Source organism: Serinus canaria, chromosome 6 (assembly GCF_022539315.1).
Source record: "Serinus canaria isolate serCan28SL12 chromosome 6, serCan2020, whole genome shotgun sequence".
In the NCBI taxonomy this organism is placed as follows: Eukaryota; Metazoa; Chordata; class Aves; order Passeriformes; family Fringillidae; genus Serinus; species Serinus canaria.
Genome location: NC_066320.1, coordinates 22635173 through 22657497, shown reverse-complemented (window position 1 = coordinate 22657497; position 22325 = coordinate 22635173). Strand labels below are relative to the sequence as shown.

At 41.0% G+C, this 22325-nt stretch overlaps 1 protein-coding gene across 5 annotated transcripts in view; it reads right to left on the bottom strand.

The window, feature by feature from the left end:
* The window catches only part of WBP1L (WW domain binding protein 1 like), a 59178-nt gene that overhangs the window by 32764 nt on the left and 4089 nt on the right, over positions 1 to 22325 (bottom strand). The window contains exon 2 of one of the 5 annotated variants that reach the window (XM_030241362.2): positions 19322 to 19437. The exons of 2 other annotated variants lie outside the window; for them this stretch is intronic. In XM_030241362.2, coding sequence (XP_030097222.1) covers positions 19322 to 19348 — 27 coding nt within the window. In that variant the 5' untranslated portion in view covers positions 19349 to 19437. Of the gene's footprint in view, positions 1 to 9120; positions 9259 to 14870; positions 14913 to 19321; positions 19438 to 22325 lie in introns of those variants that run through there. 2 more of the 5 variants (XM_050976232.1, XM_050976234.1) reach the window with 2 other exon arrangements.

Here is a 22325-nt window from a genome sequence, read left to right as displayed (position 1 = left end):
TTCTTCATACAACCAAAACAGAGAATGAAAGGAAAACACAAGTTTAACCATTAAGAAAGCTCAATATCACAAGCATTTAAAAGATCACAGCAAAACAGTATTAAAAACATCACTTTTAAATCTCTAGACAAAACTCTATGAGAGCTATTCGGTCTTAAACTCCATTGCTAAAAACTTCCTTTAAAATGCAACTTTATGGAAAAAAAACACTTCAGAAAACCTCATTTTAAACAAAATAATGTCTTTTCTAACTTGAATTACTGCATTGCTTATGATCTCTCCAAGTACTTGAAATTAACGAGTAAACAAAAGTAAGGAATAAATGAGCATTGTGTATGGTTAAGGGCAGATTCAAGCTGAGTTCATTGGTATCTGTGAAAGAGAATAAAATATAAAATACCTTAAAGTCTAATCTCTCTCCTGTTACAGTACAGGTTCTGTTTTGACTGACATCTTTACCAAGAAAAAAAGAAAAGCCCCCCAAAAGGCCACCCACTTTGCTGCTCTGCCCAGCAGAGAGCAGATGTTCTGAGGGGGCCCTCAGAAAACATGGTGTACATGAACCAGAGCTGACAGATGGAGCTTTCCAGGTGCGGACGAAGCTGGTTCAAACCAAGCATACAGAGCAAAAAATCCAGTGCCTCCCATCACCATCTTCACCATCCTGCTTCATTTCTCCTAACCACAGAATGGGGATAGCACCTGAGGTACCAGACCCACTGGGCTCAGAATGAATTCACTGCTGTTCTTCGTATGCCCAGCAGAGCTGCACCGGCTGCCCAAGGATTCCTGGGGCTCGGCTCAGCCAGATGCCAACCCGGGAAGCCCGGAGTTATGTAAGGAACAGGCGGCTGGGAGGAAGCGATGTCCCGGTGTTGCGTTTCAGCACTGGCCCTGGCAGTACGCAGTTTGCACTTTGCTGAAGCATTAAAGGCACTGGTGGCACCTGGAATCACAGCCAGTTTCTAAATTTCAGTGACAAATCTGCTGGCCAGGAGGCTCTGCCCTTTCAAGGGCAGATACCTCCAACACCCTGTGGTCTCACTCACCTTCACTCCTGGTATCTGTAGGGTTTTCCCCTTAGCTGCACAACGTGTGCATAGCCTTATTTCAGAGAGTTCAGTAATTAAAAACTTAACTCAGTTTTATTTTGGGAAGAAACACTGATATCCATAATCTGCTTTTATGGGAATTATCCCATCCAAACTGCTATATTGTCCAGTAATGCTTATTATTCCACAGGAAGATAAAGTGAACACTCCCCTGGCTGTGCAGAGCAGAAGGAGGATCAGAGGACCCACACAGTTTTAGTTCTTTCATGCACTTCTCTATAGCAAGGCTGCAGGAAAAGAGAGAAGATCAAGCACTTGCTTTCTCCTTGCTCAGGCCTGGCTCCAGACATGCATGTGCTCTAGATCATAAAACCAGTGACCTTTTACTACTGCAAACATTGCTTCCTTTGGAATTCTCCCATAGCATAAACCAAATGGTTGAATGAATCAGTATTAAAAAAATCAAACCAGATCAAAACCTGATTGACATCCTACCTTTTTACAGGAAAGTAGTTAGTGCTAATTAGAGTGACTACGGTAAAACAGTAAATGTAAAAAAGCCCAGAAAAACACCAAAACAAGCCCCCAACTAGCAAAATATTTTCTTATTCAAAGGGTGAACAATATATATCACCCTCAGCACTCAGAAAGCTCACTGCCCTGTGGGTGACTGTTGAATGAAGAAACTCTAAGACAAGGAAATATTTTCAATTTTTAGAAATACTCACTTCTGACACATCACAGGCTCCTACAGTAGTATTTTTCAACCCTGAAGGTCGTAGTTTGGGGAGTAGAAATTCTGAACATCTCCTTTGGAACACCAGGACACCAACCCTCATTTCCTGTCAACAACTGACAAAACTAAACAATTTAATTTCAGAGACCCAGCCTGCAACTTGCAAAGTCATTAGATCATTGAAAAAACATCTTCCAGGTAAAAATACATAAAGAACTTAGGGACAGACAGCAACATTTGTGAGCAGGATTTAGTTACAGATTTAATTACAGACTGACCATCAGACTTGTCCTCCTTTCAGCACTTGCTTCTTAACACAGGCTTCAAAAGTCAGGGCTGTTTGAAAATCAGAGAGGCAAACCCAGAGGCACCAGGCTGTCAAACTGCTCTGGGAACGATTGGCTGCACCATCAACATTTCTCTAACTCATTCTTAAGGCAACTGCAATCACTAGTGAACCCACTGCCTCAACAGGGAATGTACTCCTGTGCTTGATGCCCTTTAAACACAAGGTTGTTCTTTCACATTACCATTAATTCAGGCCTTAGTGCAAGATAAGGCAATAATTTTTTTCTTCACCACTAAAAACAAGACAACTGATCGTAGGGATCTTAACTTAGCTCACCTGGAAAACTGATCCATTCCTCTATAAGCTGCTTCCAGAAGACAAAAGAAGTCTTTATTTCCTACACTACAAGGATTAAATAATGGTTTTATTGGTTTTTTCAGTCTGAAACTTAAACCCATCTTAAAATGTGGGATCCAGAATGGGGCATATCACTTACTAGCGTGGAGTATTACAAAATACCTGTATAGGACAATTCTACACTGTTAAAGATTTGGTGAGTTTTGTACTGAAAGAACTGCTTTCAATTTCTGGTCTAAAATCCCAGACTATTTCACTTTTTCCATTGCTAAATACTCTGCATTTTCACTCGAGGAAAAGTGAAATAGACTTCAGGCTATTTCTTCAACTTGTTCTCCTGTTTTATAAAACACACACAAACCTCCATCTGCATCTCAAATGTTTTCTTTTTGTCTCCCAAAATGTTGGCACAGTGCCAGAACAAACCCCTCCAGGATCCCAGTCACCACCAGAGATACTCCTCAGGAAATATTCCTCACTTAATGGGCCCTCCTGAACACAGATCCTCACTGAGTATCCCATAACCAATGTGCTGCCTCACTCAGGCTGGGCTGCAAAACATGCATTGAATGAACCAAATTAAATTCATCAGCTTCCTCCCATGAGGTTGCTCCTGATAAATCCACACTGCTCATTTCCTGTTGCCTTAGAGATGCTTATAAAACCTTCAGGGATTTATTCTAGTATTTCAATAGAGACTGAAGCACTTCACAATTTTCTAACTTTTTCTTATTTTCTCCCTTTAATCTGACCCCCTATACATTTAGTATTTCTTTTCATATGTGCAGATTTACAACTAGGAGTTTGTACACTTTCTGTTTGGGGGTCTTTTCCCTCCAGAACCAAAGAGCTGCAAACACTTTCAGTCTGTATCAGTTACTGAGTCATTGTACATTCACTTCATTCATTAAATTTTAGATCAATACCTTTCTTTTTCTTTTTTTATATCTAACACTGTTTTGCAGAACCTTTTCCTAAGCCTTTGTGTGTTCCTTACTAGCTGCAATATAATTTTTACACCAAAGGTAAATGATAAAATCAGTAAAATCTTTACTGTCCCTTCAGTTTTAGATGGCTGGATTTAGTAGATGGTTTTAACATCAGCAAAATATAATGAAGATGATAATAAATTTCAGAATCCTTTTCAAATACAGGTCTGGGATAAGAAAAAAATTTTTAACATTTTTCTATCACATATACCCCATCTTTGGAAGGAATTCAGCATAAACTGACAGCTTGGCTTTATCTTTTAAAAGTGTCAACACACAGTAGAATGTCTATTGCACTCTGAGCTCACACTGACTTGAGGTCACCATGAGGAAAAATAAATGACCTTCAAAAATGTTCCAAAATTCTTGGGAAATTCGAAGCCAAGCAAAACCAAAAAAGCTAAAGCCATCTTTTGTAAATGTAAAAACATATTAGTGAAATGAAACTTTTATCTGCCATAGCCAGCCAGCAGAACCAGTGGCATTCAGTGCATCCACCATGCACCAAAAGAGACCTTCAGAGATGCCTGAAGGATTCAGGCTGGAGACCAGATCCATAAGAGAGACAAATCAAGCAGCTATGTTGTCAGACAAAGCACGCTGGACCAGGGTGAATTCTCATACATGCAACTAATGTATCCTTGAGCTGTGCAGTTAGAGGAAAGTCTCTGAGCTGTTTTGTGCTCCGCAGCCTGTAGCTCTGCACAGCTGAGCCTCTCTACTTCCCTTTTCAAGGCAGGCTGGAGGAAACACAACCCTGCTGCTTCCTCATTAGCATGAAGTGATGCTGTCAAATTGTATGCAGACAGCTTTTGAACAATCCCAGGAATAGCCAGGCCTCCAAAAACTCAACACACACATGGAAAATGCTTCTTCCTAAACCTCCCAAGAGGAGGAAGATGCACCAGTGGCTCCTACAGTCCCCGAACTGCAGCTACCTTGGGAGTGTCTGCAGCTTACAGCAGTTCTCACCAGATTCTTGTTCAAGTCCTCCACTCTTTGCTTGCATTTAGATGCATGCAGATGCCAAGGACATCCCTTGTGAGTTGTGTCCTTAGGTATGAGAAATGCCACCAAGTCTGAGGTTTGACTGAGAGCCCAGATCTTGGTGTAATGCGATAGCTCTGCCAGAGCCATCCTGCCAGGTCTATAAATCCCAGTATTTCACAAAGTAACAGTGGAATCTGAAATAAGGTTAGTTTCTGAAGGACAAGTTAGTGGTCTGGAGGTTTTGTTTTAATTCAGAGTGTTGCCCTAGGTCAGGTCAGCTGACCATACAGGCAAGGAGCACAGGCTGCTGCTGTACCACTGCAGATGCCAAGCATTCTGTATCGGCAGTCAACGCTAAACAAAAGACAAGACCATTTTCCCAAGTTCAACAGTCCCCCCACAGACCCAGCTTTACTTGGATTGTGTCTAGAAACAACCATTTTTTCACAGTAAAGACAGATTTATTCTTGGGAAAAAAAAAAAAAAAAAAAAAAGTGGGGGGATCAGATCTCTCTGAGAGACTCTGGCATCTTCAAGAAAGGTCAAGAACTCACCCCCAACGCCTCTAAGCCTTACTAAGAATGAACAGAAATGAAAGAAACCCTCTATCTATTAAAATTCAGACATTCTGTCAAGATCTGAACACTTTCACCATGTTTTTTCCTAACACAGCCTGGGGCTCAAAAACACTTTTGAGCATGAAGGTTCATATAAATCTACCAAATTAGAGTCAGAAAGATTTTCAAATGCAATCTACAACTCAGCCAGTCAGCAAAAACAAGAAAGGGCACTACCCAGTAGATTCCTCCAATATATAAACACTCAGAGCAGCATCAAAATTTGTTCTGCAAGAATGTCTTCATGAGACAGTTGATCTTAAGTGATCAAGGAAGTTGTGGATAAACCTCAAGACTGAGAATGTTTTTTTGGTGCATATTCTCATTTCTCCCAAGGGAATCTTGATCGTCTGAGGAATAGTAACATGGAGTATGCAAAACATTTTATGGACTGTTTATAACCTAATGACTCCAAGTGTAACCTTAGATGTCATTCTGCAAAGACTTAGTCATGTTCAGCAATCTGAGCAGAGGGAAAATGCTAAAGCCTCTTGGGCAGATCACTTTTATTGCTCCTTTAGCTCTGTACAAGCAGTTTCACATAATACAGTTAACTTATACTGGTATCAGCAAAACACTGCTCAGAATCAAGCTGACATAAAACTCATAGTTACATTATTAAGTAGTAAAATCTTTCCAAGGACTTGTGTTTGGAAATGTCTCTTCACATATACAGCCAAATCTGAAAATGCAAAAGATTCTTACTTAAGTATTATTTAATGGTAATGTTAAAACTAGTGTTCACATGAAAAAGATTTTGAAATAAATACTCTAATCCTTCAATAAAAGACAAACTGAAAAGCATATGGTTCTCACTGGGTATGCTTACTGCAAATCAAGTTACCTTCCTGGAAACTCAGTATGTATTTACTAAATGAAAAAAAGCATCTCTTATGGCTTCACAATTAGAATTTAAAAAACCAGATGCAACAGGAGTTACAGTTTTCTTCACAATGTTACTTTACCAGTTATACATCTTGAACGCTAAAAACAAGTATTCAAGGAGAAAATGCTGTCACAAACTGTGAAGTTAATATTTATGTTCAAAATACTCATGGAAGAATTTAGCTGTTTGCTTTCCAGAAGCCACTATCTGGTCTCTCCTATTTTTCAAATAAGAAGAGGCCTTTAAAGAATTATAAATAAAACACTGAAACCTCCATGTGACTTTCCCATATGCAGCTTTTCAACAGCCAAGTTATTTCCACTATCCCATCCCCACTGTTTGCATACTAAGGCAATGTTTGCCAAGTTTTGCCAAGTAGAGAATTTTTAAGCCAATTTTGTAAAACCAAGAAGATAAAGATTTTGTTAATATCCTCTGATCAGAGATAAATATCATAAGGAGAGTTAACCGTGGAGAAAAGCAAGAGAACAAAATACTTTATGTTTTGCCATCAATTTAACAGGAATGTCACTGTGTCAGTGTAGAATACAAGCATGCCAGCATCAGCTTCCCTGAGATTTTGAGAGCCCTACATGCAGCCATCCTACTTCTGCATATGTTCTGAGACATAATATTTTTTACTCATTAAACAAACAAGCAGATCTCACCTGAAAGGTGGAGGAGCTAAGAGAACATCTCAGTTTTATTCATCTAGGGCTACTGGCAGATGTAGCTGACAGGATTGTCCTGCCTGTTGCTTTTGTGGTTGCCTTCATTCCCACCACAATATCCAGATATCTGAAAAACCAACATCCAAATGGCTCTCCATGCTATGCATCACATCAAAAAAGCTTGTGGAGGTGACTCAAAACCAGGCTTCCAGTTTTCTGAAGGGTGGGACATGTGACCACATCTACAAGGAACAACACAGCAGCTAATTCTGAGCCAAAAGGGGATGGGCAGTCAAGGCTGGAGCACATGTACCAGGACAAGAGAAAGGACTGCCTGCCAGAGGAAAAAGCAGAGGACAAAGTACAGAGCTGGTCATCACTTGAACAAGTAGGGCAGCCCAACAAGGAATGCAGAAAAGTCATCTGCCACAGAACATTAAGATGCCATGTTAGACTAAATGCCCCACAGCAGAAGTCCAAGACTTATTCTTCTCAGGACACCAAAGTATCTCTTTTCTAGTCTAAGCTGCAGCACAACATTCATTCCCACTGACCTCACTTTTCCCCTTGCATGAGGAACACGCCCAAGGTGCTATCTTGATCAATGCAATCACTAAAGGTTGTTCATTACATGCAACAGTTCAGTAAAGCACATGTGGCAATATGACAAAAATCTGTACAGGGACACCTTGAAATTCTCATGTGTGATTTAATCTACATCAAATCCCACTAATATCTAAACACTCCTCTGTCTCCAGGAGTGCAAGAGCTGTGGCTGTGGACTGGTGACAACCTGCAGGTTCACGCCATGTGGCTCCCAGTCTGTGTCATGAAAGCCTGGCACCGAGACTTACATGAAGAAACTGCACACACAGAGGGGATGGAAAAGCCCGCTCCACCCTCATGAAAGGTGTTCTCTGGTCCTACTTACAGCCTGAGAAGTGAGGGGCAAGAGGTTCTGTCTTTACTCTCTGCAGTCGTGCTCAGCTATACTCGGTGCCTGCACTGCTCCTAAGTTTATATTTACTTCCCGTTGACAAATATGTTCTTCTGCAGTCTATTTCATCTTAGCCAAAAAAGACAGATAACACTTTTTGGTTTTTTACATTAGCCAGGTTTCTTGTGCAAGACAAATTATGGCCTCTATACAAAACATAACTGGGATTCCAAATAACTAGCCATCCATTCTCAAACTGTACTGGGCTTCATGTCTGGCAAAGTCACTGTTTTCTATTCTTTCCTTTTCTACTAGCAAATAAGAAAAGAATTTACTATATCAGAAACAAACGAAGTCATTAATGTTTACAGAGAACATCTATTACTTTACATTACACAAAAGATTTGACATTTCATTTTTTATTTTATATTTTTGATATATACTGAAAACAAGGAGAATTCTTAAAAGTTCATAGGTTTCAGAAGAGGACATTCTGTGATTTAGTTATTTGCAGGTAATAAGAGAAAACAAATACAAAATCATACTGTTTATGAAAACTAGTAATTGTTGATGATGACCATGGTTTTTTAGGGTCAGTCTTTGGAGAACTGGCAGTAAAAAGAAGCATCTTCCTTTCATTTACCCCTGTGCTATACAAAATATCTATATTAAAAATAAATTTTAAAACCAAGACAACTCTATTTTCTTTTACTCTTCCACAGTATCAAGGAGACTGAAAGCATAATTCAATATAAAAATTTCCTGTAAAGGAGGATTTCATTGTCAACTACAGTGAGCAAACACCAGATTTAAATTTTCCCTTGCAACTTGCCAATATTCTGACTCAGCTTAAAAAAAAAACCGTTTTCTTTCCACTTCATTAACTTTCCTCTTTTGGTCTCCAGCAAAAAGATGGATGATAATTTAGAAAGATTCCTAGCCATGCATCATTTCTGGCTGATATCAATTACAAGCCAAAAAGTAATCAGAGATTTAAAATACTGGCAGAAATACTTTAGTGGTTGGTATTCCTTTGCTAATGCAGAACTTCAATACTGCCTTTATAAAATCAGCATCAAAAGAGATGCAGAAATATGTACTCGGTGCTTCTAACATTTCATTGTAACTGGACATTCTAAGTAGGAAGCCATAAACACATTGCCAACAGCCTGTGAGGTAAGCAGCAACATGGTAGCAATAAGTGGCATCAGGATTAAAAAGGAATGATCTCATAATTTCTCCCAAAGTGCCAAGAACTCAGACATTCACTTGACCGAAGACTCTTTACAGAGTAACCACATGTGAAATATATGAAAACATATATTCCAGACTCACAGGACCGGAACTCTCATGACAAAGTGCCACAGTGATGACTCAAGTTCTATGGGCAACGTTTTTTCCCATGCCATTTAACATCTAATTTTTCTCTCTCCACACCTCACAACCCACTTTTGTACCTCAAAATACTGACACAAGTTACCAGTGATCTCCCGTGGCAAGAGATGCATGGGAAGCTATGCAACAGCCTTTGGGCTGGGGAAGCCAGCTCAAATCTTAATTTCTCAACCAGGAGCACAAAGAAAAGAACACTTGTACCAGCTTTCACATCTCTCTTCTTCACATCTTGATGTCTCTGCTAACAGATTCTAACAACCAGGACACCAGAATTCATACTTCAGCATCTTCAACTTCTTTCCTGAAGGACTCCAGCTACTGATTCCTGATAACGTTGCCAGGCTGGTCCCTGAAACAAGCCAAAGAGCGCTCGGGAAACATTCAGGAAAAGGCTGGAAGAAAGAGGTGGTTGCAGGCATATCCCAGCACACAAGAGATCAGCCCCTGACTGCAGGGATTAGCAAGGCTTTCCAAATCACAGCATATCTCAAAGAGACTGCAAGGATTTCCCAACTTCAGAATAACAACTCAAAGAGGACACAAAGAGGAACTGTGAAGCTGCAAAGGCCTGTGTTGCTGAACTGAACCCCTGAAGCTCTCTGCAGCTTGGGCAAGGTACAGTCTAATGTGTTATCACAAGTACCAGATGTTACTCTACACTGAAGTGCACACTTCTTGACCAGAAACCTGAATTTAGAGGTCAGATTTGGCAGTGCAGCTTTGTACAAGGATTCTGACATGAATACTAGAAGCAGCAAACAAGAAAGAAAGAAAGAAAGAAGAAAGAAGCCAACCAACCATCATTCTCTAGAAGAGCAGCTGCCTGGAAGAATTTCAAAAATACTTTGTACAAAAGTGTTTCAGTTGCCATTCAAAATACTCTCCCATTGCATTTTCAATTTCAAAATCTCTTTGCCTTCAAAGTCCGTATCCTCCTATATTTAATTCAAAAGCTCTTGCAATTTAAAAGTCATAGAAAAGCATACCAAAAATACCAGACCTGACTAAATGCATCCGTTTCTCTGCAACTGTTATTCCTTCTAAAGCTCCATGTGTGCTTACAAGCATATACAGATACACAAGTCAAACAGGATTTTCTGCTATAGAAAGATCTACTTCTAGTGTTTATTTTCCACTTGAACCATAATTTTGAATAGCAGATGCTCCAGTTTTAGCTTAAGCAAGTAAACATAAATCTGATGAAAGGCATTAGGGGTATAAAAATGCCCATTACCTCTTTGGACTAGATTTGAACTGGTGACCTAATGATGTGACACTCTGTAGTTCTTTAACTGTGATCACAGAGATTTGCATCAGCAAATATTTAAATCCCAGGAGATGATACTTCCTTGGGAAGAAAAGAGATCTTCAGAAGTAAGAGTCTACATTTGTGCCATTTTAACAAGCAAGAAAATACAAGTAACAGTCACACTTGATTCCTATGGGTTTCTAGAAGATCCTGGTTTTACAAGTACACAACACATGAATTGGTACCAAAAGCCAGTAGATGCAAAGCTCAGCATTCACTACTAGACAGGGGCAAACACAGCAAGTCCCAATAGTCTCTGTCATGGCTTTAGAAATTTACTAAAATGAAGACATTTTTTATGAAAATGCGCAAACAGATCCACTTTGAGATGACTTACTAGGAATTAAGGTTTTCACATTCTGTTCAACTGCATTATGAACATCTGCAGAGCCTGGCATCATGGCATCTACCCTACCAGAACTATCCAGGCTCTTTGTAATCCAGGAGCCTTGCATCAATATCCACATTCTACAGCAGTGCAGGTAGGTGCAGATCCCAATGAGGCAAGCACATGCTCCTCAACTGGTTTCAAAGAGGCATCAGCTGAAGGCAGCTATCACTTCATCTTGAAGAGAACCATTCTCTGATATTTTGTTTGGTTGTAAAAATTTCACAATGGTACATGTGCCAGCGAGCAGATAGAGCCAAAAGCACAATTAACAATTCCCAGCAGAGGGTAGATGCTGTTTAACATTTTTCAAAAAGTACTGCATATGTGCAGGTGCTCCATTTCACTGAAGAATCTCTTAAAGCCATCTCCTAATCAATAGTAATATTTTTAATCCCCCTGATGAAATATAACACTCCCACGAACAGCCATCAGCCCCTCTCCCCATCACATATGCAAACTCACCCACAAGTGTGACCCCAATCCTACAAAAAGGCTCTTGAGAAGAATCAATCATCTTTGGAACTACAGATGTGCTTCAGCTGCTCTACACTCCTTCAGCCATCCCAAAAATACCAGGCCATCGACAAGAAGACAGTCACGTTCTCCAGTTGGCATCCAAGAGGTGTGCAATTAAGGACTTGCCAAGAAAAGGTACTCATCCTAGCTAATTTTCACAATATCACATATAGCATTAAAATAGCTTCAAGAAAGAAAATAAAAAGGTAATATAAATTACAAAAGCAAGTGATAAATCTTCCTAAAGCATTCCAAAATATCACAGTAAAAGCTTGTAAGGGTGAGCAACCTGATTTCATAAACATGCTTCCAATTAACCCTTTCACAGCTTCAAAAAGATACCATCTCTGTTGTTCCCAAGCACATCTGCCAGAGCTTGCCAAGGAAAGCATGAGCAAGCAGCTTCAAAGGCAGGATGACGTACCTATAGCAGTAAACCCTAATCCTTTATGGGGAAACCACGCAACTGAACTTAGTCATAGAAAATGGGATTAGAAATTCTAAAACAAAACATGGCATTGAAGGAATTAGCAGTCATCCCAAAATCATGTTGAAAATATTGAGCAACACTTAAATAACAACTTTTGTCAGGGCTGATAAAAAAGAGTAAAACTAACATCTTTGACAGGAAACTTTTAGCGGATGGCGATAGGAACAGGATATCTGTGTCAGCCCAAAACCTTACACACTGGATGATGGCTTGGCAAAGAGCAGAGGTGTCCGAGAGCCACAGCCATTACCCCTAGAAATTCAAGTGCACAGACCCCTAGAAAAAGGTTTCTGTGATTTGACCATAGGAAGCATGGCATTGATGGAAGCAGACAGTGCTTTGACAATAAAGTGATTGCTCATGTACAGGGCCAGAGGGAGAGTCTCTGGGGGGCAATATGGGAAGCACAGCCTTATTCTTTCCACAGTTCATAGTGTCATTCAAACTTATGTATACAAGAATGTTGCAACTGCTCAAGTGATCATCTCCACTAGCGTCACACACATGGCAGAAATGCAGAGGTCAGGATTTCTGAGGCACTTCCCCAAGGAGAGTTAATGTGACTTTCTGAAGTTCCCCACGTTTCTTGCACTGGAACTTCCTGGACAACAGCATTACATATTTTCCAATGCCCAGATCTAACCCAAATTACATGTTTACACGATCCACATGAAATTCAAGTTTTGATCAATGTGTGTTTTCCTCTTTGAACAAAAGCTGATTTTCTAACTTAAGACAATCTTTCTAAAGTAAACCATGTCTGTGCATAGGGTCATGGTGCATGAAGAGATCCTAAAACAATTAGTTGAAGTGAGCTTCCCATGCCTTCTCACTGCCAAGCAAGCTTCATTAGCAAGTACCAAGTATTCAAGTCCTGATGGCTTCAACAGATAAAATAGAGAACACAAAGACTTGCATCAGGAAAAGGAAGGCAGTGGAATAAAGTAGATAAGCAAGGAGAGAAAATAATACCTTGAAAAAAAGGCAGACCATCGTGATCTAAGTGCTAATTAAATCTGCTCCCAATCGGTATTAAATGAATGTGACCATAAGGCACGAGTCCAGTCTAGCAAGAAAGAGTATATTTCCCCTTTGATCACTCTCTGGTGTCAATGGAAATCCACTGGGGCTTGAAGAGATACCAAGCCATTGAGAGATGACTATCTAATTTAGCACACAGAAGGTGAATGAAAGTAAACGAGTTTCCACCCCACATCTTCAGGTCCAGGACTATCACTTGCATTTAATGAAGTCAGAGCACTCAGATTTCAGTCATCTCCCTCTGCTTTCTCCCTTCACAGTCAACTGTCTCTTCTTTCCTAGGTATCAGGCTCTTCTTTCCTTTAGAACGGCCTCTATGCTTCCCTCTCTCCAAAGTGAAAACAGGACAAGACAGCTTAGATGCAGCTAGTTCTTCATGCCAAGCAGTACAGCACAGGGCTGTCCAAATTCAGGGCAAGAGCAGAATCACAGCGCTACCTTTCATTTACAACTGACACTGCCATGTGAGTCTTTTCTCCCTTGCAGTCTCATAGATCCCAGCAGAGTCCTGCAGAAGAGTGACCCTGCAGCAACAGCCAACTGTACAATAGTAGGAACAATGGGAACCAGGGAGTTCCTAAACCAAAAGCTGTGGTAGCTTTGAGTGGAGGAGCTTGGAAACTGCTTATCTAGAGTCTCTGCAGGGAAAGCAAAAAGATATTTAGGCACCACTCTGCAGAGCCCCTCTGAAATCTCAAAGGTAACCAGACCTGCACATGAACCCAAGAGAAGTGTGAGAAAATTCAGCTTCCACCAGCAACAGTATCCCAATCAACTAGCAGAGCCTCTTTACTATACCTAGACAAAAAAAAAAAAAAAAAAAAAAAAAAGACAAGATAGGACATTTCACACTCTGCTCAGTCTCTTGAAAGGTGAAAGCAAAGAGGGGATTTTAAAAAAGTACTTGCTTAGAAGTTTTGGAGGAAAAGAACAACCCCTAGTTTTCCTTCCATATTTAGGCTGAGACTTTTTCAGTATTTCCACTGTTGCGAAACAGAACACAGAAGAAAACAAATCTTCTTTGACTACACAGAAGTGCCAACCAGAAAATAAGCCACAAAAGCTTGTATAAATACATGCATATCCCAAAAACCAGATGCACCTATCAAAGCATTGTTTAAAGTTTGTCTGAGTTGAGAGTGTAACTGAACTCTCTGTACTTGTTGCTAAGAACAATTTTACTCAAAATAATAACCAGGATTCAAACCAAGTAAGAAATAATGAACTTGGGTTTAATTGGTTTGCGAGAAACCCAATTTGCAAGTGCTATCCTTAGCCAGCTATTGAATATGACTGAGCCCAGAAGGCACTGTGATGAGTGACTTAAGTGGAGGCACCCTACACCCACCAGCATTCCTGCTGAATGAATGTGAAATCGGCAAGAATTGCTTTTATTTATCTTACTAAAAGCATTTCTTGGAAGGGCTGGAAAAATTTATTTCAGATGGATTTTTCAGCTGAGAACAAAGTTGTATTTATTATAATTATGCACTCTCCAGTGTGGCCTGCCTTGCTGAGAAAGAACATTAAATTCAGCTGTGCACGAACTCATGGAAATGACCTTTTTGAATGAAAATGCTGCAGCAAGAGACTTGTGGAGCATTCTCACTAAATAACCTACTGTCTGCAACTTGCAGATTAGTGCTCAGACCACTGATTTTAGCTGCTTCTTACATGGGCACAAGTCCACATGAGGTCAATCATGAGGTCAAGCTGAGAATAAATCGTGTGTGCTGCGGAATGCAGTATAGAGAACTGTACTTGGTCCCCAGTCCAGTATGGATTTATGAACTTTTGTTAACCGTGATGTAGAAGCATAACATTGCAAGGCACTTTAAAGAGGTCTTTTCTGCAGGACACCCAGTGTTCCCTTTATATAAGAGGATCAAAGGTGTTATTGGCACAAACAGAACAAGCTCTCACTTTAACGAGAGCAACAAATGCAAAAACATACACCCACCACCCATGCAGAAATAGCCTGCTCCCTCTTTGTGGAAGGACAAGGATTATCTGAAAGACTTGGGGAGAAGACAGGTTAGCACTGAAGAGCTAGCAAGCTAAATCAGAATGCTCATTTCATCACCAAATGAAAGGTGAAATGTAAAATAGCAAGAGTGCAAGACACATGCTTGTTTGGAAATTAAGGATGTCATTTCAGAGTGCACATATAAAATGTCCCCCTTAGACCCATCAGATGATCTTACTCTTTGCAGAAAGGTTGGGTATCTCATCCCGTGAAGAACTTAACACAGATGTCTGAGCCTTCCCAGCAGCTGGGCAGTAGAATTCCTGGTGCCAAAGAAAGCAAGGCAAGCTTTTGTGATGACATCCAGGACATCTCATGGGCAATTGGAAATCATTCCTCTGCCTGCACAGCCCAAGAGCATCCCATAAGGATCAGGATCTGCTGGCAACCTACTCCAGGCTCCCTCTCCCTTTCACTCCCAAGGTATGCTCTTATGATTCATGGACATCTGAAGATTTTGGTATGCAGTTCAAAAGCCTAGAAAAGAGACTACCCTGTACTAAGAAGTATCCAGAAGTCAAAATGCAGCTGTAAAAACAGTTTGTGCTGCCAGTTTGGGTTCTACACTCCCTTTTCAGATTCTGAATTTGCACTTCAGCCAGCTTCCACTGCTCCACTTGCTGAACCTGCTGCTTTGGTTCCAAATCTCCATCTCTGTGTGCTGTTGTCTCCAAGGGGAAATAAGATACAAGAAACTCCATGTTTTGACTCTGCTACAGAACCAATTAACTCAGCTGCAAAAAAGGAAAAGCTTTCACTTGAAGGAATAGTTTTCCATGCACAAACAGAGCACATGCAATTTGTGAGGGGCACTAAAGCTCAATCCTCGTGTGTCTTCACATGTTGATTATTTACAGTAATGCTTTCCAGATAAATAGAAGAACAGTCTCCACTCAAGTACAGAAGAAGCCAAGAACAATAAAACTGTATCTCGACAATTAGGTAAAGTTTGACCATAGTACTCGAGGGCATTAAAAACCTTTGGACCAAAACCTTGCAGAAAAAAAGCAAGTGCTTCTTAGTTAACAATTAATAATTTAGACCTGAAGACTTTTAGTCAGACATCCAGCTGAAGAGAAAAATTACACACTATTTATACAGCCAGTACCACCCAATCCCCTAGTACTTTGATACAAAAAATACAGTTCATAGTACATTTGCCATTTTAATGTCCCAATTGTAGATGAGAAATGTGAAATTATTTTCTTAATATCATGTGGTAAGCCAGGATCACAACTGAAGAGTTCTTGCAAAACTACTTCTTCATCAAAGGGAGTACATTGGGGTGTTTAAAAAATATTTTTAATAATATTTATAGATTCACTCTTAAAAAAAACCCAAAACTAAAGCTAAGCCCCATTTTTTTTTTTTAATTTTTCCCCATTGTTGCACTATCTTTTGGGTTAAGTAAGCTAGCAAGGCACTTCAGCCTCGAGAGCCCTCATAACAAGCAGATGCAAGATGCCTGCTGCCAGGATAGGGAAAAAGCTGACCAACACAGAAGCAGTGCAAGACTTGTAAATGAAGAGGTTATTAGGTTGAACCAGATAAAAGAAGTATGTTTAAAGACCATTTCTTTAATTAGAGACTAGTTAAAATCATAAACAAGTTTTACCTTGCACCCTGTCCTAAAGGAAAGTGCCTTCAGAAGGACGGTTGGCAGGCAGTGCCTGTGCAAGAAGAGCCACTGATAGTAAGAGCTCTCAGCAAAAGAATACAAATAAACAAAATCTAGGATCATTCATTTCAGAGTCTGTCCCAGCTTGTGAAGTGCCACTAGAACTTAAGGTTTCCAGAACTGTAAAAATAACTTTTTCTGTGTAATGATAAAGGCTACATCAACAGCAGCACTCAGCCAGCCTCCAGATAACACTCATGCAAGGTACACAGTTTCATAGACACAAATAAACCCTCCATTTGTTTGGTTCCAAAAGATCAAGATGGCCCACACCACCCAGCCAGGTCACTGTAAACATCTCATCTAGTGTTGCTTTCCTCCCCTGAAGACTTCTACATTTTCCAGCCGAAGCAAACTGTTCACTGCCTTGCATACAGATTTAGTCCTGTTTTATTAGGACACACTGAATGTACTTAATCCTTTGGTTGCACTTCTAAAATCTTTTAGAGCAGGATTACAGCAAGAAGAGTTTTGGTTACATACTGTTAGATAACATAACACAGACAAGAAACCATCACTGTCACACTTTGTGTTGCTCAAAGTTTATCTGCTCTGTAAAAGGCTGTGAAAAAAGGAGATGAGTCTGAGCCTCATGCACACCAGGAACACAGCAACCCCTTATATTTCACACCAGCCTGAAGTTACATGCCAGCAAAGGTGAAACAAGGCAACAACAGATTTGTTTGGCCCTTAAACTAAAGTTTTCCTGGCACAATGCTTCTCAAAATATGTATATCATGCTGAAAATAAAGGAGGACTGCTTCTCCAGCTAGTCCATCTAAAGAAAGCAGACTGCAGGTTTTAGAAGAGAAAATGATTGCTTCAGAGCTCCTGAATTCATCTTTGGCAGGATGATCCTTGGACTTTGGAGTCAAATGATGGGCCTAAGAGCACAAAATAGGTCTGAGGAGAAAAATCTCCTAACTCTTGTTTTGACAACCTAACCACTGTTTTAGTATGAAGACAGACTCTGGAAAGTAGAAATAAAAAGAGCAGAAAAGCAAGAAACTCAGTAAAAACAATGAGCCACAAACATGAGAGTGATATGAATAACCAAGCATGTGAGATGCAAAAATTCCTAGTGAGATGAGTTGGAAAAATGAGCAAAACAATGAGACAAAAGGAAAACAATACAGCTAGGAAAAAAAGTAGAGGGAAATAAGAGCTCTTATTTTTGACACAGTGATTTAAGATAGGCTCTGTTGGAGTCCAAGTGCTAAGTGTCAGTAAATGGAGACAATCAGCAATGACAGATGTCTGCAAGCCTGTTTTATCTAAGCTGCAGATCACAGGAGGTTGGAGAGTCAAATGCAAGCTGTTTGTGAAGTTTGCATCTTCTAAAAAGACAGAAGTCAAAAAACAACAAGGTAATTTGAAGACAACTCAACACAGGCATAACCCTTCTCCTTCTCCTCTTCGGCATTCACTGTTAAAGCACTCTGCAAACAAATGAGGCAACCACTAAGAAAAACAGGAATTCATCACACCGGAGACCCAGACATGAGTCATGACTTTCACGTGTATTCAGGTAGTTACATGCATTCCAAGCAGAGTAAAGGTCTTTCAGATCATAACTGAAGAAAATTCTTTCCTTCCCCCAAGAAGAGAGGCAAGTTTGGTCATTTTACAGTTACATTTGATACACAGGATGTGATGAAGTCAGCCCAGGATGAAGTCAGCCCAGTGTTGTGGCCTTGAAGACTGCCTTCTTCAAAGGTTTTGTTCAGTGTTTACAACACGCCTGTACTAAGCCCACCACCTCCTCCAGCCCTTCCCTTACCTCCTGGCTCATTGTGATCTCAGCCCCCACTCAACCCTTTCATTCCACACCAGTCACTCCGAATTCTTGTTTAGCTCAGCTCTAAAATGTGCTTTTACCCACTGCTACTTCTGTGGGACAGATTTTCTGCCCATCACCAGTGGGATGGCTGTCACAGGGGATAATTTATGCAACAGGATGGCCTGATCTTCTGCTGAAGACAGAAGACATGCAGTTTCCATGGGTTCCTGCCAGCAGTCATCCACCACCTGGGATTTAATGAGGATCCCAAACAGAGAAAGAGGTTTTTAAAACAAACAAGTGACTCCTGATACAGCACAAAAAAATAAAAAATCTTATTACACAGAGTAAGGAATACAGAACTTAGAAGGAAGAGGACTTCTGAATATTTTGCATTCCTTCTATATCAGGCCTTTGGTGTGGCTACCACCATTACACCATTGTTTGACTGCAAGTATTATCTGAGACCGTCTTTCTTGATTATCAGCTCTGATTCTACAATAAGTTAAAAAAAAGGTCTCTTGTGGACAACAGTACTTGACCTGCTGGTCATATCTTTGTGCTGGACATGAGAGAAAAGAGTGAATCAGTTCTGCTCACTAAAAAGCCTTTGCACTGTCTGTAGGCAAGTCATAAATGGTCAAGTGTCTTCCCTGCTTCCAAAGGAACACTTGACACCTTTTACACAGGGAAAGCTCAGCATGGCAGGTGAGATTCCTGGCAAAACACACTCTTCATAGCTGTTGCTACAGCTTATCAGCCTTTTCACCTTCAATTTGCTCTTTAGCCAGCAGGAGACAAAATGAAAAATAAAAGTAGCTGTGTAACCACTGGAGCTGACCTCCCATAAATGTTTTCCACAAGGCTGACTGACTTTGCAGGCTCACAAACTGTGAGCTCCAGTGGAGGCTCTGGTAAGAGGCAGGGCATGTATCATGTCAGTCAACCCAACTCAAAAATTTCCCAGTGCTAATAAGCTCACTAGTGTAGTTTCTCACTCAGTGATCCCCTGTTTGTTTGGGTTTATAAGGTGTCTCTGCTTATCTGTTTTCAGGAATTCTGTTGAAATTTTATGCATCTTTGAGGCCTCTTACTATCAAATTTCATTCAAGTTGGTCAGTAGCTTCAAAATGGATGGGGAGATGGACACTGATAACTATATAAAGCTCACCTTCTTCTGTGAACTATCTTCTTTCATTAATAAAATCCATTTTCCTGCTCAAGTCACTCTCTCTCCCTTCTCCAGGACTTTCAACAAATGTCAGTATCTTGACAAGCTCCCTCAGCCTGAAGTAGAGCCAAGAGAGGGTTAGTTTCTGCTTTTCCCATGTTCCCTCCCAGATCTCAAAAATAAATCCCCACAAGCAACAAAACAAACAAAAAACCCCAAACCAAAACACAAAAAAACCCCCCAAACCCAAACACAAAAAACCAAACCCCATGGACCTCCATTCGAATTGCCTCTGAAATTTTTATTACTGCCTTGCACATGCCAAAACTAGAGATGAAATAAAAACACATCACCATTAGAAGTAACATATTGCCACCTCATAGTAATGGAGAAGATTAAAGAGGAAAGAAGGGAGAATCCTCTTTTTTATTGCTAACAGATCTTTCCTTTCTTGAGTTTCACTCTTTCCTCTGCTAGTCCTAAAGACTGCAGTCAGGAACACAAGGTCTTGTTCCTCTACAAAAAAAGGAAAGGTCCCTGTTGTCTCTTATTCCCTAAACCTAGCACCCTGCAACTTGTCAGTTCTGGCAGCTGCTTGCCATACCCACCTACACCTCTGCAACCCATTGTCAGCAAGAAGCAATTTAAAATGCTGCTGGCCAAAGCTCTGTGCCCTCAGGATCTGCATTGGGAATCTCCTCTCAGTCACTTCCTCATAAGCTTCCTGTGCACTGTCAGTGTTTGGATTTGGTTTACAATATGACAGTATAAAAGTACTTGGGAAGAAGGAACTGTCAGAAACCTGCATCTGAATCTCCTACACAACCCAGTTCTCATGTCCTTTTTCCTCTGACCAGTTTGGACCACCTCAGGTGATGCCAGGTGGATGGATACTGGCTCAGCAGAGAAGGCCTGCAAACAAGCAGCACCACAAGGTGCCTTCACACAAAATACAGTCTCTCCCTTCTGTTTGCAGGTGTTGTTCAGGGAAGAGCATGCCAAGGAACATTGGCTACATTGGCATTAAATGGTTTGTCCTGTTGCATCAGTCTGTCACCATCATCTACCTCACTTTGCACCTAGCAAACCCCTGCATGCAAACTGCTCTGTTGCAGTTCCAAAAACAGTTGTACACACCACAGCTATCATCTAAAAATAATACTGGAGGTGGTGATCCCACTGATAATCACATCATTAGAGAAGAATCAAGCTTTTCCTTGTCCAAGCAGATAAACAGCAGGTCTCTGCAGCACCTTGAGCCTTCCTCTGCAGTCAAACAGCATCTGCTGCTGAAATCATGGAAAAAACTTCATTTGTGACTGCCACACCAACACACTTCTTTTAACAAGCGAGCTAAAGGCATGCAATTCCTGCTTGGCAAGCCTGTCCTCTCCAGCCAGCTGTTATTTCAGGTACATTTGTTACGTGCACTCTTCACAGGCCCAGCCACACAATCACCTGTCACAGCTCCATTGCCACAGCATCCAGGGGTTGGCATCTCAAAACATCTCTTCTTAGCTGTGGGCCTTCCAATCACACACGACAGCAGGGGGAAGGAGGGATCCAACTTCCCTGTCAGCATCTCTCAAGGAACTCTTACAAGAATACTGTCCGTCACCCTGAGCTCTCTGACTCAGAAGCACAAACCGAAACCTGGCATAATCAGGCTGTCCTGCAACGTGCAATGAGCATCTCTGCCTTGCCATGACTAATGGCCCTTCCAGGACTGTCACCAGCCCTGCCTCAGAGACTGCTTTCAAGATCTCTGACATGCTGACTCCTTTTCCCTACATTGCAAAAACAGCAGCACAGCTTGCCTGCTTGTTGTGGATTCAATTGTTTCATTCTGAAACAAATGCAAGAAAAGACTGTGTAAGAGACATAAAGTCATTGGTTATATGCATTAATAAGCTCAGAGGATTCCTATGCAGCTATCCAGAAAGGGCAAATGCTTACCCTGTAAAGCAGGGCAGCTCAGACCAGAGGAATACCCCCAAACCTGATACCAAGTACATGTTGTCAGGAGACAGAACAAAAGGCCACGTGCAGCTCAGCATTCTGAAACTGCTGGACATGCCTGACAAGGAGACCTTTGCATAGGCACAGCCACAACCACAGGGCACATCAGAGACAGCACTGCATGGAGAAGTAGGCCACAGGATCATTAGCCCAACAATAGCTTTTTGCCACAAGCAAAAGTCTGTTCAATCCTGCCAATCCCCCCTTTATGTCACATTGGGAGGAAAAAAAGGCAAAAAGAAAAGGTGGGCAGTTTGCATTTATTAAATATATTGCCCATTACCTCAGAGGATGGCCATATGGGGGATCATAAAGAAACACAAACTATTACCAACATTAGTGCCCCTCAAATGCCACAGAAAGACAAAGGCGAACATCAACATAACACCACATTAATACAGGCTGACAGAGCCATATAAAAGAGCAGAATTTCCATTTTTGCCAGCAGAAAAGCAGCTGTGGAAGATGCTTAGAGAAGCAGCATTTCTGGGAATGAAAGTGAGGGTTCAGTGGGTGTTTTAGCCAGGTCTGAATAACTGCTGTTGAAATGTGGCCAAACACTGAGCACATCCATCCTCTGCCTCTCTGCCAATGGCAGATCACCACTTTAGACAGGACCTCAGAGCAGAGCAGCACCTCATACAGCAGGGCCACTGCTCAAGGACACTCAGTACTGGACACTCCCACTAGCCAGATGTGGCTGACCTGGCCCAACAGGCTGGGAGGATGGAAAAATCCCCAACCATAGCAAAACAACTCTGGCAGATGAAACCTTCCAAGTTCCCTTCTCACACAAAACTCTGCAACAGTTGCCCAAGTTCATCCTTAAACAGGTGCTAGCTATATTTTTCTTAACTGATATTTGCAGGGTGGCAGGGAAACTCTCAGAAAGACAATGACAGGTCCCAGTCACAGAGATGCCTGACTTCTATGAAGAAATCTGCCACTGTCCTCTCCAGGATTCACTGGGCATTTTCAGACCTGA